This window comes from Sphaerodactylus townsendi, linkage group LG10 (assembly GCF_021028975.2).
Source record: "Sphaerodactylus townsendi isolate TG3544 linkage group LG10, MPM_Stown_v2.3, whole genome shotgun sequence".
In the NCBI taxonomy this organism is placed as follows: domain Eukaryota; kingdom Metazoa; phylum Chordata; class Lepidosauria; order Squamata; family Sphaerodactylidae; genus Sphaerodactylus; species Sphaerodactylus townsendi.
In genome coordinates this window covers 5,857,403-5,872,243 of record NC_059434.1, presented here as the reverse complement: position 1 = coordinate 5,872,243, position 14,841 = coordinate 5,857,403, and the positions used below count along the sequence as shown (strand labels likewise).

The window sequence follows — 14,841 nt, the reverse complement described above, 5'->3', positions numbered from 1 at the left end:
CTGGGGGTATAAATAAGCACTGATTCGCAGAACACTGAGAGAGACAGGATTCACCTTGAGTTTTATACTGGGGAAGGACTCAAAAGATCAAGCGAGAGGTATGTGCGACAGCAGGCTTGTACTTTCTGTCTACCATAGAAATCCACACTCTTGGAACTGTGAGGCTTGCAATTTCATCCTAAGGAGAGGCGCGCCATCCCAAACTCACTGGCTACAGTGGACTGAGGAGGCTATAAATGCTTAGGATTGGGTTGTTAATTTCCTAGCTGCCCAATGATGTGTTCCATGCACTTGATGCTTCTTCCCCCCCCCCTCTGTGAGTGAGTGAGTGAGTGAGTGAGTGAGTGAGTGAGTGAGTGAGTTAGTTAGTTAGTTAGTTAGTTAGTTAGTGAGAAAAGAAGGATGGGAACTCACAGGACCAAAACTGAGAGGGATGTTTAACGCCTTTCTAGCAGTTTGTCCCTTCAAAGGTGCTGTTCCCAAATGGCCTTTCTCCCCACGGAGAAAGTGTATATCTTTTCCTCTGCCTTTGGGAAAGCAAACAGCATGAAGGAGAGAAGCCATTCGCTATCGTTTTGGTCTCTGCTCTTGGCTGCAGCCTCCAGTGTTGCTTTTCAGGAATAGAAATGTGAATGTGTAGCTTGTGATTTGGCTCTAAAAGGTACGTCTGGGTGCCAGCCCTATGCTTGGTGAGGCCACTTATGCCCTGTTGGGTTCAGTGGAAGAGGCAGCCTCTGTACTTTGATTCAGAAGTAAGTCCCGCTGCATTCCATAGGATTTGCCAGGAAAGTACAGCTGGAACACTTATTTGGCAACTGGCGTTTGCTACCAAAACCGACCAGTCACTCTAGACTAAGATGATTCAGTTTTGCAGTCTTGAAGTCAGCGAGCTGAGGACTACAGTATCAGATTGTCATCCCCTGCTCTGATGAAATAGCAAGTCTCACACGATCAAACTTTGCTTTTTGCTGATGTGAACGCTTACGTATTTGAAAACTGTTGGAAGTGGTGTAGTGGCATTTAAAAAAAACAAACTCAGAAGTGGGCTCAGATAATGGCACCTTTTCATAGCGCAGCAGAAACTGCTATTCCAGATAACCTAAATAATTGACTTTTCTTCCTGTGAATAGTCAAGTGCATCTATATCAGCAAATTTTGCAGCGGCATGCCAGATGATACATCCGCAGAGGGGTTTGTGGAATAACTTAAGGAGGCAAACTCACTGCGGATCTGCATGTCTTTCGATTTACTTTTGCTGTGCATTTTCATTTTTTCAAATAAGGAACTGTGCTCGAATTGTATCTACATAGCATCTTACTGAAAATACTTCTATCCCCATGCCCTGCATGACCATTTGGATGTAAATTCAAGAGAGCTGAATGGGTTTTATTCTTAAGTAAGCATCACAGGATTGCAGCCTTTTCTGATTATTCAGAAGTCCTATGGGTTCGGTTTGCTGGATTTTTGGCCATTATATGTGCGAATTTTTTTGAAAATGGTTTCTTCTGGGGCCAAAAAAACGCATGTCGGTGGCTATGCATGCATTTTCTTGCCCTTGACGTCCAACTACAGTGGGTTTCCCCGCTTTTTATTGTTGTTTGTTTGTTTAAATAGGATTCTCCTGTTGCGAAATATTCCTGGCTGAGCCGCCAGTTCACCCACCTGTTCTCTCTCCAGCAGGAGATTGGTCTCTACTGCCCTTTTTGTAATGTGTGCTGTTTTGTGTCTAGCTTTGTGTCTATATTTGGTATAGAAAATTATGCTAGTTGGCATCTTCATAGAAATTAATGATACAAAAGCTTTAGTTTTCTGCAATCAAAGGGCAAATATGCTGGTCTTAGAGCAAGAAAGAGTTGCCCACCACATATCCAGTGCTGTCTTAGGCTCCTTCCGCACATGCAGAATCAGGCACTTTCAAACTGCTTTCAGTGCTCTTTGAAGCTGTGCGGAATGGCAAAATCCACTTGCAAACAGTTGTGAAGGTGGTTTGAAAATGCATTATTTTGCCTGTGTGGAAGGGGCCCTTGTTCAGTCTGCTCATCCCAAAATATATTTCATAGGAGTTCTTTCCACGCTGTCCCAAATTTTCTAGCGGAAAAACTGGGAGGGGGGAGAGGCCAAATCCAAATCCAAATCCAAAAACCTTTATTAGGCATAAAACCAGTGCCAAGAATTTCAAATACAATAGAAAGATCATTATTGCTCAACTTGCAGTACACCGGAGGCAGAAACCTTAGCAACAGCTTCAGAGATTTCCACACTAGAGCTATTTAGAAGCTTAGCCATTTTTTGTTTTATCAGAGAGGGAGATAAATCCTGTTGGTAACACAGTTCTCAAATTGGTTCTGATGTTGTTGTACTTTGAACAATGAAGCAGAATATGAGAAAGTGTTACAGTTGTATCAGGACAGAATTGACAGCGACGGTCATCTTGTGGAATACCAGAGAATCGACCTTGAAGATGTGCTGACGGAAAAGAGTTACACCTTGCTCTGGTCATGACCCATCTGCTATTGTAATTAATAAGTTGTTGCAGATATATAGCAGGGCTAGTTTTCTGAGGGATAATCCCAAAGACTATTGGAGAGCAAGAGCAGGGGGGAGAGGTTGCGACCTCATCTATACACTAAAGCGACTGAAACCTTGTCTTAAAGCATTTAACTTTTTCCTAGAAGGGGGGAAATTTTCCACAGGAGGTTTTCTTCAGTGTCCTCCCATAACAAAACAAACATTTAAGAAACCCTATCCTTGGAGGGCAGGGGCAGAGTGAGTGGAAACTGAGCCTGGGGTGAGTGTGCGCCCCGCGCCCCTGCTGTGGTGCCGCCAATCCCCCGCCCCACCCTGGAATGCCCCTCCATGCCCTGGCCGCACCCTCGCACTGGGGCGCACCTGGGCCGTCGTGCCCCCTCCGCCCCTGTTGGAGGGAAACCTGCCCTTTCCCCCAGTTTTTTCCCTCCAGATATTTTGGGGAATTTCTTTTCTGGCCTTTTACAACTCTAAGCCGGTGAGAATTATCCCCGTTGCTTCCTCCAAGTCTCCACTTGTTCAGTTCCTGAACGGGGCTACTGACAGCAAGGATTGTGCCGGTCTCTGTCAACTGTGCGATCCAGGAGATACCCAAGGAGAAACCTACAATAAGGATTGTGGAAAATTAAAGCACAAGAGTAGGCTTTAACTTTGCTTTGAAGTTGTCAGAATATATTTATTATTAAAAAAAACACAAGACGGTGTTGCAAAATACAGTTTAAAAATTAGTTTAATTTAGGGAGTCCTCAAGCCCTTGCCTTGAAGGCCGAATGAGGCATTCTGTTTCCCAGTCTGTGCCAGTATCTATGAATCACTGTGTTGATGCCAACAGCTTACGGTTAGCTTAAATTAAGGACTAAGAATTTATGGGAACAGCAAAGAACAGCAAATCTTTACAAGTTATCTTTGCATTTCCTAAAACAGGTTGTCAAAAGAATCAGGAACCATGAAGGTCCGATGTCTCGCCCTTCTCTGCGTGCTGATTGTGTTCTCTCAGATAGCACACACTGACTGCAGAAGACAGAAAGAGAGAAAGAAAGGGCAAACCGACACAGATAAAGGTGAAAGGTTAGAGTCCGGATCCAGCCCCCGGAATGGGAAGGGGCAGAGCGGCCGAGGGCAGAGAGGTGCCCATAAAGGCAAGTTTATAAGCAAGGAGAAGTCTCAGTGCACCTGGACACTCAGTGAAAGAGAGACAGCTACCTTAAAGATCGATTGCAAGGAGAAGGATCGCAACGTGTCCTGTGTGTTTTCAGGCCACCCTTCCACCTGTCCACAGTTTTCAGAAAACAGGAATGCCTTCTGGAAGCAAATTACCAGGTCTCTGAAGAAGAAGAAGGACATCTGTGAGGACCCAAAAGGGATCCTGAAGTCTCAGGTCTGCAAGAAGGGACCAGCCAGTGCACATCTTAGATTGGTGACCTCGCACAATTCCCAACGAGACAATCTGGGTCTCCAAGAAAGGGAGACTTTGCCCCCAGCAGCATCTCCGGAGGCTTCCGAAAATCTACCAGAACAAGGATCCAGGGACTGTGTCGAAGATGTCGATTATATTGATCAGACGAAAGTGGCTGAAGAATACTGCTCGGAGACGTGGCTCTCTCTCTGCAAGTTTTTTGTTACGATGCTACAAGATAAGAAGTGTAAGTAAAACACAAGACTGCTGGTCGCCAAATTACGCTACACGAGCAACACGTCTCGGATTGCGCAAGGCCCAAGGTTGAAACCGTTGTACATAGTCTGTTGATTCATTACAGCTCTGGTCAGCGAACAGTTTTACAAAGAGGTCCGAAGCTGAATTGCTGGGAAATCCTGTGATAAAAACTACTGCTCCCCATCCTGTGGTCAACTCGTGTGTGTGTGTGTCTGTGTGTGTGTGTGTCTGTGTGTGTGTGTGTCTGTGTGTGTCTGTGTAGTGGGGGAGATGATCAGATTAAACAACTCAGTGGGCCAGATTTACCACAGGAGTAGCTAGCTAAAGATTACTACACAACATGTATATAAAAAGTGAATTGTCAAAACAAACATTTAAACTTTTTTTCACAGTTTTTTTTTTTGTCCTAGAATACACCGGCTACCTGTTCACAAAACTGTTAAATGTTTTATTTTTTTCCCCAGTGTGAAAATGATTTATAATAACGCGATGCAATTGTTACTTGTGGGTGTTACAGACTTTCTCCTTCCCTGTATTGTCGAAGGCTTTCACGGCCGGAATCACTGGGGTGCTGTGTGGTTTCCGGGCTGTATGGCCATGTTCTAGCAGCCTTCTCTCCTGACGTTTCGCCTGCATCTGTGGCTGGCATCTTCAGAGGATCATCCTTCTCCTTGCCTCTTCTGACCTTTCTTACCAAAGTGATGATTTCATTGCTCTGTACTTTTTGATACTTCTGACTGTGGAATTACTAAAAATAAACTTGATTGCTTTTTAAAGCCTGTTTTATTTATCTGCTATGTGTGCATTACCCAGCTTTGACATTTCTATCTCCTTGTCGTGCTCTAGCTGACTAAGGAATAGTATCCTGGGCTGGGACTTGCAGATAGACACAGTTGCCTTAGCTCCTGTTGTGTAAACACACATACTGGTTTGCGCACACATACATATCTATGTTAATAATATTCAAGGGCCCCATTTTAGATTTCAAGGTGGTAGAGAGGTTGTGATATTCAGCAAATTCTTTGGATACACAGGATGGGGGAGCATTATATCTGAATAAGGTTTTATTGAGTGTTTATATTAACTCTCACATACTCTAAAAAAAGAATAGTGACATTACTGATATAGGACAAAAGGCCCCTTTTTTAAAATGAAGGGATTTGTGCATTTAATTAGCACAAAGGTCCATGTAACGGACAATCAAAATGCATGAGTGTGCCTAACCTATGAGCTTCTAGACCCGTGGTGGCAAACCTTTGGCACTCCAGATGTTATGGACTACAATTCCCATCAGCCCCTGCCAATTGGCTGTGCTGGCAGGGGCTGATGGGAATTGTAGTCCATAACATCTGGAGTGCCAAAGGTTCGCCACCACTGTTCTAGACTATATGGTCTCCTGAGGAATCTCCAATTGATGGTCTATTGAGATCCCATTTTTTCTTAGGTCAGGCAGAAACAAAGGTCAGGGCCTCGTAAATGCAGTTCAGTTGTAACACATTCAGAAACCCCACTGTTAGCTACCGTATATACTCGTGTATATGTCGACCCGCATATCAGTCGAGGCACCTAATTTTACCACAAAAAATGGGGAAACGTATTGACTCGCGTATAAGTCGAGAGTGGGAAATGCAGCAGCTACTGGTAAATTTCAAAAATAAAAATTTTTAATTGAGGCATCAGTAGGTTAAATGTTTTTGAATGTTTATTTAAAAGAAAAACAGTAAACTAGCTCTGTAAGTGGAAAAGAGGGCCAACAAAAACAATATGGTCTCAACCATAACTTTAAAAGTACAAAAACCTTAGCTCAATCAGCAACCAAGCTAAAACACAAGAGTTAAAATCCTTCAGAACTGGATTTTTGGTCAGGGGAGGAATGTTTATGTTAGCAGTACCAGCATTTCAGAGTATCTTTAGGAGACCCTCCTGATGATACCACCCAGGTTTGGTGAAGTTTGGTTCAAGGAGTCCAAAGTTATGGACCCTCAAAAAGGTTAGCCCCATCTACTATTAGCTTCCATTGGAAACAATGGGGGATGGGAGCACCCAGTTTGGAGATCCATAACTTTGGACCCCCTAAACCAAACATCACTAAACCTGGCTAGTATCAGCAAAAGGGTATCCTGATGATGCCACCCAGGTTTGGTGAAGTTTGGTTCAAGGAGTCCAAAGTTATGGACCCTCAAAATGTAGCCCCATCTACGATTAGCTCCCATTGGAAACAATGGGGGATGGGGCACCCCCTTTGGGAATCCATAATTTTGGACCCCCTGAACCAAACTTTACCAAACTTGGGTGGTATAATCAGGAGAGTCTCTTGAAAAATCCCTGAAATTGTGGTGCCACTAGCCTAAAAATGCGCCCCCTGGAGGCCGACAAATTAAAAACCCTAAAATATTTGTATAAGTTGACGGGGGCTTTTTCAGCACAAAAAAAGTGCTGAAAAATTCGACTTATCTGCGAGTATATACGGTAATTTAATTCACAAAGGATCAACGACTTCATACAAAATAGCAGAGCATATACATTATAGGGTATCATTCAGCATTAAGTTCTGTTATGAAGGGTTGTCCTCAGATTAGAAAGGTTCTGGCAGGGTTTATTTCACAGTTGCCAAAAGTTGGCTGGATGTCCTCAAATTTAAACTTCAACCAATCATTGAATACATTTTACTTCATGTAGTTATGTAACCACTGCTATTATTACAAGAGCCTGTAACTGAAGAACGACTTTAAAGATCACTAAAGCAACATGGAAAAATTAGTACACTGCTTTAGTTCAAGTGTTTAGGTACTGAGTGACAACTTCCACTACAAACAGTCTGGGTCAGTGGTGGCGAACCTATGGCACGGGTGCCAGAGGTGGCACTCAGAGCCCTCTCTGTGGGCACTCGCACACAAAGTTCATCATGTGGGAGGGGGTGGAAAATCACCCCCCCACACACACACACATCTAGGCTGGCCTGGCCATGATCCTTTACCTGGGAGTAAGCTCGGTTGCTGGCAACGGGGCTTGCTTCTGAGTAAACCCTCCTAGGATTGTGATTCACCCATTTGAAGCACGGTTGCTTCACTAAGCTTACTCCTGAGCAACGCGTGCCTCGGAGCCAACCGTTTTTTCTCAAGTAAAACCTCAATATTCAGGTTAAATTGCCGCATGGGCACTTTGCGATAAATAAGTGGGTTTTGGGTTGCAATTTGGGGCCTCGGTCTCAAAAAGGTTTGCCTTCACTGATCTGGGTGGTGTTCTGTAGAACGATTGAACTGTGGGAGAACATAGATGTTTGCACAGTTGAGCCAATCATTGAGGGAAGAGAATCTCCAGTGTGGTGTAATGTTCAAGAGTGGTGGGCTCTAATCTGGAGGGCCACATTTGATTCCCCACTCCTCCGCACGAAGCCTGCTGGGTGACCTTGGGCCTGTTACAGTTCTCTCAGAACTCTCTCATCTCTACCTACCTCACAAGGGCGGATTCCACATGGGCCAAAAACAAAAAAAGCCTGGGCCAAAAACCCTTTTACACTGTTTTAAACCCTTTCACCCCACTTTCACACCACTGTTTTTGGTCCATGTTTTTTTGCACAATATTTTAGCACAGTATTCTGTAGATTCACTGACAACAACAGCTGATGCATCAGCCTACAGGTTGGGGGAATGCTTACACAAAAACAGCCGGGAGGGGATGAGAACCTGTTTCGTTGACATTGAATAGACCATAGAAACAGAATAGTAGCACGACCACGTCAAACAAGAAGCTCTCCCTATTATGTGGGCATGTGAATGGCTTAGTAGTATGCATTTCTATAGTCTGCATTTTACTATTGAAACAGAGATCACCAGTCTTGTCGAAGGCTTTCACAGCCGGATTCAACTAGTTGTGGTGGGTTTTCCGGGCTGTGTGGCCGTGGTCTGGTAGATCTTGTTCCTAATGTTTCGCCTGCATCTGTGGCTGGCATCTTCAGAGGCGTATCACAGAGAAACCGCCAAGGTGTCTGTGCTGGGGAGGGAAAGGGAACGTGATTGCAAGCCACGTTGAGACTCCTGAAAGGTAGAGGAAAGGGAGGTATAAAAATGAAGTCTTCTTCTTCAAGCTACTGATTGTTTTATGGAGGGAACGATATGTTGTGTATACCGCAAATGTTGCAGGATTCAAAGCTCATGGTGGGAATGACTCAGAAGAAATTATGTTTCAGGTGTGAAAGTTAAAAAAAAAATCTTCCCCAGGCAGAAGTGGATTCCACCCAGCATATTTATAGTAAGTTGCCATCATTATAAACGAACCCTTTCCCCCTTTTTTCCCCATTTGCATGCGTGCCATTTACACAACCAGGAAGCGATCGGAGGCCATGGAAACAATTCAGGTTGCTTTCATCCCTTTGCACGGAAATGCTTCTTTTTATAATTTTTTGGTCAAGGCATGTGTAACTGTGAAGGCATACAGAAACGATCCCTTGCAGCCACGCCCATTTCCCCACAACCCAATTGGCCGCACCTGTACAGTTTTATGTGTTCAAACCACAAAATAAAACACAAGAGAAAGGGACTGTCTTACCATGGGCAGGCAATAAGGAATGTGTCACTGTAGATCTAGGAGTGGAATGGCAGTCAGTGGCGCAGTGGCTAAGAGCAGCAGTGGCGTAGTGGCTAAGAGCAGTGGCTAAGAGCAGGTGCACTCTGATCTGGAGGAACCGGGTTTGATTCCCAGCTCTGCCGCTTGAGTTGTGGAGGCTTATCTGGGGAATTCAGATTAGCCTGTGCACTCCCACAGACGCCAGCTGGGTGACCTTGGGCTAGTCACAGCTTCTCGGAGCTCTCTCAGCCCCACCTACCTCACAGGGTGTTCATTGTGAGGGGGGAAGGGCAAGGAGATTGTAAGCCCCTTTGAGTCTCCTACAGGAGAGAAAGGGGGGGGATATAAATCCAAACTCTTCTTCTTCTTCTTCATACCGCTGTCATGGGGAAAAAACAGGCTTGGGGGACTTGTACAATGGTGGGCAGGCAGAATCTTCCCAACAAGGCTGATGGCGGCAGACACAAAAGCGGGAGGGAGGAATTGGCTTACAAACTCCTTTTCCTGCCTCTCCCCACGACAGACACCTTGTGAGGTAGGTGGGGCTGACAGAGTTCTGCAGAACTGTGACTTGCCCAACATCACCCAGAAGAGATGTAGGAGTGTGGAAACACATCTGGTTCACCAGATAAGCCTCTGCCACTCAGGTGGAGGAGTGGGGAATCAAACCTGGTTCTCCAGATTAAAATCCACCTGCTTTTAACCACGACACCATGCTGGTTCTTCCCTTCCACCCTCACCCACAACAGACACTTTATGAGAACAGTGGGTCTGAGAGAGTTCCGAGAGAACTGTGACTAGCTCAAGGTCACCCAACAGACCTCTTGTGGAGGAGTGGGGAAACAAACCTGGTTCACCAGATCAGAGACTGCTGCTGAGCAGGAAATCAAACCTGGTTCTCCTTATTAGAGTCCACGCTCCTAATCACTATACCATGCAGGCTCTGCAGGCAATAAGGCCCCTTCCGCACATGCAAAATAATGCATTTTCAAACCACTTTCACAACTGTTTGCAAGTGGATTTTGCCATTCTGCACAGCTTCAAAGAGCACTGAAAGCAGTTTGAAAGCACATTATTCTGCATGTGCGGAATGAGTCTGAGACTCCACAAAAAGCATAAGAATATAACCCTTTCCACTCTTGCCTTTAACGGGCACATCTGTCCATACTGAGGCTAAATATCTGGTATAGGGGAGAAACAGAAACTCAGCTACTGTACAGGTGTCCCCAACCTTCCTCTCTTGCATGGAATCCCCTTGTCCCTTGTCCTGCGGCCCAAATGACAACCCGGGGGGGGGGGGCTCTGCATATGAATTTTCAAGGGGAAAATATCAGGTCTCAGCTGCAGTACCACAGTCAAAATCTTTGCTCCATGACCTGAGTTCAGTGGTGTGGCAGGGGCACAGGGCGCATGCGTGCCCAGGGCGCAGTTCCCCCTTGCTCTGGCCCTGCCTGAGTTTGATCCCAACGGAAGTATGTTTCAGGTAGCTGGCTAAAGTGTAGACAACTGGGAAAGGCGGTGGCAAACTATCCCCATAAAGAAAGTCTGCTTATTACACATTGTCACAGGGCGGGAAAAGGGGAGCACCCCAGAAGGCAGTGTGGCAGCCTTCCAAAGATCGGGACAGTTACAAAACCCCACAGGACGCGGGACAAATTGGTTTAAGGCGGGACTGTCCCGCCAAAAGCGGGACGTCTGGTCACCTTGTGGTAAGATATATTTCTCTCCGTGGCACAGTATGGAGTGATTGTGTTGGTGGGCTTTGTATTTTGTCCTCCTCACATTGGTGTGTGTGTGTGTGAGGAATATTTTCATGCTTCTGGGTGGCGTTCATTTACAGTCGCATTTGCAATCACATTCACAACTTCATTCACTGGTCTGCCTCCCAGTAGGATTAAGACCGCCAGTGTAATTGTGGCACAAACAGAAAAATTTGCGCGGTTCCTCTCTGAATCCCTCTGACTCTTTGCATATTGCCTAGTTACTCACTCAGGGGATTCCCCCCTTCCCCCCACCCCCTCCGGCTCACATGTACTCATGGCAACGTCACCGTGCATTTCTGTCCTTTTTACAGCCTCCTTTGATTATTCACCTACTTGGCGGCAGTCCAAGCTGCACCTATCTGGTTAAGCTCGTTGCTTAACAGTTCACTGGGATTACAGTGAAAGTCAACACTTGTCTCCTCATTCTCTTTCTGAGCGAGGGCCAATCGCTGCCAATCGCTCGATATGGTGTCATCCGGCCTGGCCAACCACAGCGCCAGTTGCTGCGCACGTCGTGTGCGTTCCTTTTTGATTCATTCAGAACGTTTATGTGCTCAAACAACCGGCTTCCCCACCCTTCGCTTCCTTGCCCTCCTGCGGAAGGTGCTTGAGGCAGTACAGCTCCTTACATGCTGGTTGCCCCGTTCGTGTCGATTCATTTGATAACGTGTTTGCTGCTCCAAGTGTGGCACTCCTTTGGTTTAACAGTTTGATGGATTGAGGTCAAACTCCACCCTGGGGAATGGAATGGAAAGGATGGGAATTGCCACAGGTTTTGGCTCGCCGTGCTTCCTTTTAGTTGTTTTATATTTTTTTTGCAGAAGTGGGCAGATACCTCACCTGTTGCTCCAGACCACAGTCCAGGTCTTTGTTCACGTCTCGTGCACCCAGAAAATAATTGGTGTCTGATAACAGGGAGCTTTGACTTTTGAAAGCTCACGCCCTGAACATTTTGTGGGTCTCTAAGGTGCAACGGACCCCCACACTTAGCTTCTCTACTGCAGAGCAACGTGGCAAACGTCTGAAAAGATAACTGGAATGATGTCAGAGGTGGTTCTCATCTTTAATCGACGACTGTGCGTTGGGTATCCACAGTATCTCTGTGCAGATGTCAAGAGTAGAAAATGTAGGGAAGAGACAGCCCCAGTGGTGGGATCCAAAATTTTTAGCAACAGGTTCCCATGGTGGTGGGATTCAAACTGTGGCGTAGTGCCAATGGGGCTGGGCGGGGCATGACGGGGGCGTGGCCGGACATTCTGGGGGTGGGGCATTGCTGGGTGGGGCTGTGGCAAGGACGCAGCTGCTGCGCCAGTCCTTGGGTGGGAAACGAATGCACGCAGGCGCAGGCTGCCACACACGCCGGTGCACCTCCTGTTAGACTGCTTCAAGTTCTGGGCGCTACTGCTGAGAGGAGGGGCATAACTAAGGCAAAAATCACGTGGCAAAATCACCAATTAGTAACCCCCTCTCTGCTTCCCTAAACTTCCTCTCCACGCCATTTTTGAAGCTTACTCTGTCCTCCTTCACCAGTTATTTATTTATTTATTTATTTATTTATTTATTTATTTATTTATTTATTTATTTATTTATTTATTTATTTATATTTATTAAATTTCTATACCGCCCCATCCCCGAAGGGCTCTGCAGTTAATCTGCAGCATTCCCCTGTTTGCTCTTTTGTTTATTTTTGTGGGGGAAGGATCTTTGAAACATTGAGTATACAAGAAGGAGAGAATATAGCATGCGACTGAAAAGCATTGAAGCATCAATTCAACACAGAATTCCAAAAAGGCAGAGGGGGGGGGGGGAAGTCAAGTAATGGTGGCCAAAAATTCTGTTGAGGGGGTGGGTGCAAACAAATGGAGGGATTGAAAACGTTTTATAAACATTTTAGGAGATTTGTACAGAAAGGGTCTCTGTCACGTTGTTACCGCGCTGCCTGGGTAACTTTTATTTCCCCAGATCCGCCAGCTATCAGCAGCACAGAGGAACAGAAACAGGACCCGACACAGAGAGAATAGTGAAGAATAAAAATGAGTTTATTGAGATGCTGACCTATGTGTCAGCACCTCCGCACCACGGCAACTGCAGCTGCCTACAGCTTTACAACAACTTTTATACACGATCTCCCGCCCGGGAATCCGTGTGGGTACAGGACAACCTACAATCATTCATTCACAAATACATGGGAACCAATGAGAGTCCAGAGGGCAGTCCCTTCTTGAATTTCGCGGCAGAAACGGGGCGAGGCGATGACGTAGGCACAGGCGGGAAAAACACAAAAGAGTCCTTTGGGTGCTTGGGGCCAGGAAACGAAACCTAACGACGACGGCACCCTTATCTGCCTGCTGGTGGGATTAAGGCAGATGGAGGCGCTTCTTCCGGGGTCCCTTTTGTCAAACGTCCATTCATGGTTTTTGCAAATGAAAGGGACATGCCCAGGTGGAGCAGGGGTGGATTCCTGCCTTGCGCAGAGGAGGTTCCATGCAGACACAAATACAAAATACAACAGTAATTCCTACATTCTACCTAACACAACTTGTTCCTATCTAACTTATAAAGAAAATAAAACATAATTTCACCTTTATTAACAGCAAGATCAGAGCTGGGATAATTCAGTTCTGACTGACTCCGCTATCAACGTTGAGGTGGATTCTGCACAGGCCCAAATCAGCGGATGGTAAAAAACACCATTTGGGGGGAGGACTTCACAAAGCTGCAACGTCCTATTTTCCCCAAACTGGTGTATCTCTGGGTCATTCCGCACACGCAGGATAACGCACTTCCCAACTGCTTGCAGTGCTCTTTGAAGCTGTGCGGAACGGCAAAATCCACTTGCAAACAGTTGGGAAAGTGGTTTGAAAACGCATTATTTTGCGTGTGCGGAAGGGGCCTCTGACTCGCTAAATGAGTGGGTCTTTTAAAAAACAGTGTTCTGCAACCGGCGCCGAGTGAACGGCTGGGCAGGAGGCGCTTCTGCTTCGGCCGTGCTTGCGTGCTTTTTAAATTTCTGGCTCACTCCCGCGTAGCCATGCAGGTGCACAGGGTCGTATCCGGGTCTTGTGGGATGTCGGCGAGGCTGTGGGGGTTCATGTGTGCATTCCTGCATAGCTACGCAGGAATCTGTGGCCAACAAAAAAAAAACCCCACTGCGCCTCTGTGAAGGCCCACGGCCTGGCCGATTTGCATGTTGTCCATGGGGTTCTCGGCCATGCAAACATCCCGGGGCAGCTGCATTTCTGTTTACGCCGACTGTACTCTGCTGTTTTTGGCCCGTGTGGAATCTGCCTGGGATCAGTTGTAACACCTGGAGGCTGGCAACCCTAGCAGGCTCAGCTCTGCTTGTAATTGGGATGTAAAAAGGGAAGGGATAAGAGTCTTATAGCGTCCAAACAATCCCTTTGTGCCCTTGGGAGGTCAGATACTCCACTGCTAATGCCCATATCCTGTACTAAGGTTCTTATAACTGGAACGCTAAGCCCTTGAAGCCGAGCCAGTCAGGGATAACAGCAGAAGACAGGTAACTGCAGAGTGGACTAACCTGGAACATCAGCTGAGTTGGGTCACTTTAAGGAGGCTGTAAAATGGGAATATACTTGTGCCATTTTCACACAAGGTTTACAGCCAGCAGCAGTGGCGTAGGCGGTTAAGAGCTCGTGTATCTAATCTGGAGAAACCGGGTTTGATTCCCAGCTCTGCCGCCTGAGCTGTGGAGGCTTATCTGGGGAATTCAGATTAGTCTGTACTCTCCCAACACACGCCAACTGGGTGACCTTGGGCTAGTCACAGCTTCTCGGAGCTCTCTCAGCCCCACCCACCTCACAGGGTGTTTGTTGTGAGGGGGGAAGTGCAAGGAGATTGTAAGCCCCTTTGAGTCTCCTCCAGGAGAGAAAGGGGGGATATAAATCCGAACTCTTCTTCTACTCTTCTCTTCTCTTGCTTAGATCTATTTATGGAAACTGAGGGGGTGGAATTCTGGCTTTTGCTGCCTTAGGCTAGGGGTGGCCAACCTATGGCACCCCAGATATTCATGGACTACAATTCCCATCAGCCCCTGTCAGCATGGGTTGCCATAGGTTGGCCACTCCTGCCTTTGTCTGTCAGTGGGTTTGTGAATGCAATAGCAACTTGAGAAAACACGAATGTAGGATACCAGGAAGAGAAGTTTTAGCACTGGCTTTGATGTGGGAGATGTCACAAAAAATGAGCTCCCAACGAATATCTGCTTCGTTATTTTAACATTTTAAAATTATTTTAGTAAATATATACACATACAGAACAAAAAAGATCAACGACACAACAATACAAATAGAATAACCATTTAATAGCCTC

At 46.2% G+C, this 14,841-nt stretch overlaps 1 protein-coding gene across 1 annotated transcript; it reads left to right on the top strand.

The window, feature by feature from the left end:
- Positions 1–4,821, top strand: LOC125440143 (fibroblast growth factor-binding protein 1-like). Its single transcript, XM_048509744.1, has 2 exons — positions 1–98; positions 3,451–4,821. Exon 2 carries the CDS (start codon positions 3,473–3,475, stop codon positions 4,175–4,177), a length of 705 nt encoding a protein of 234 aa, XP_048365701.1. The 5' UTR covers positions 1–98; positions 3,451–3,472; the 3' UTR covers positions 4,178–4,821.
- The last annotated feature ends 10,020 nt before the right edge of the window (positions 4,822–14,841 follow it).

Bases quoted from the DNA above. Each gene is read 5' to 3' on its own strand.
- LOC125440143 (XM_048509744.1), top strand. From the start codon at position 3,473: ATGAAGGTCCGATGTCTCGCCCTTCTCTGCGTGCTGATTGTGTTCTCT.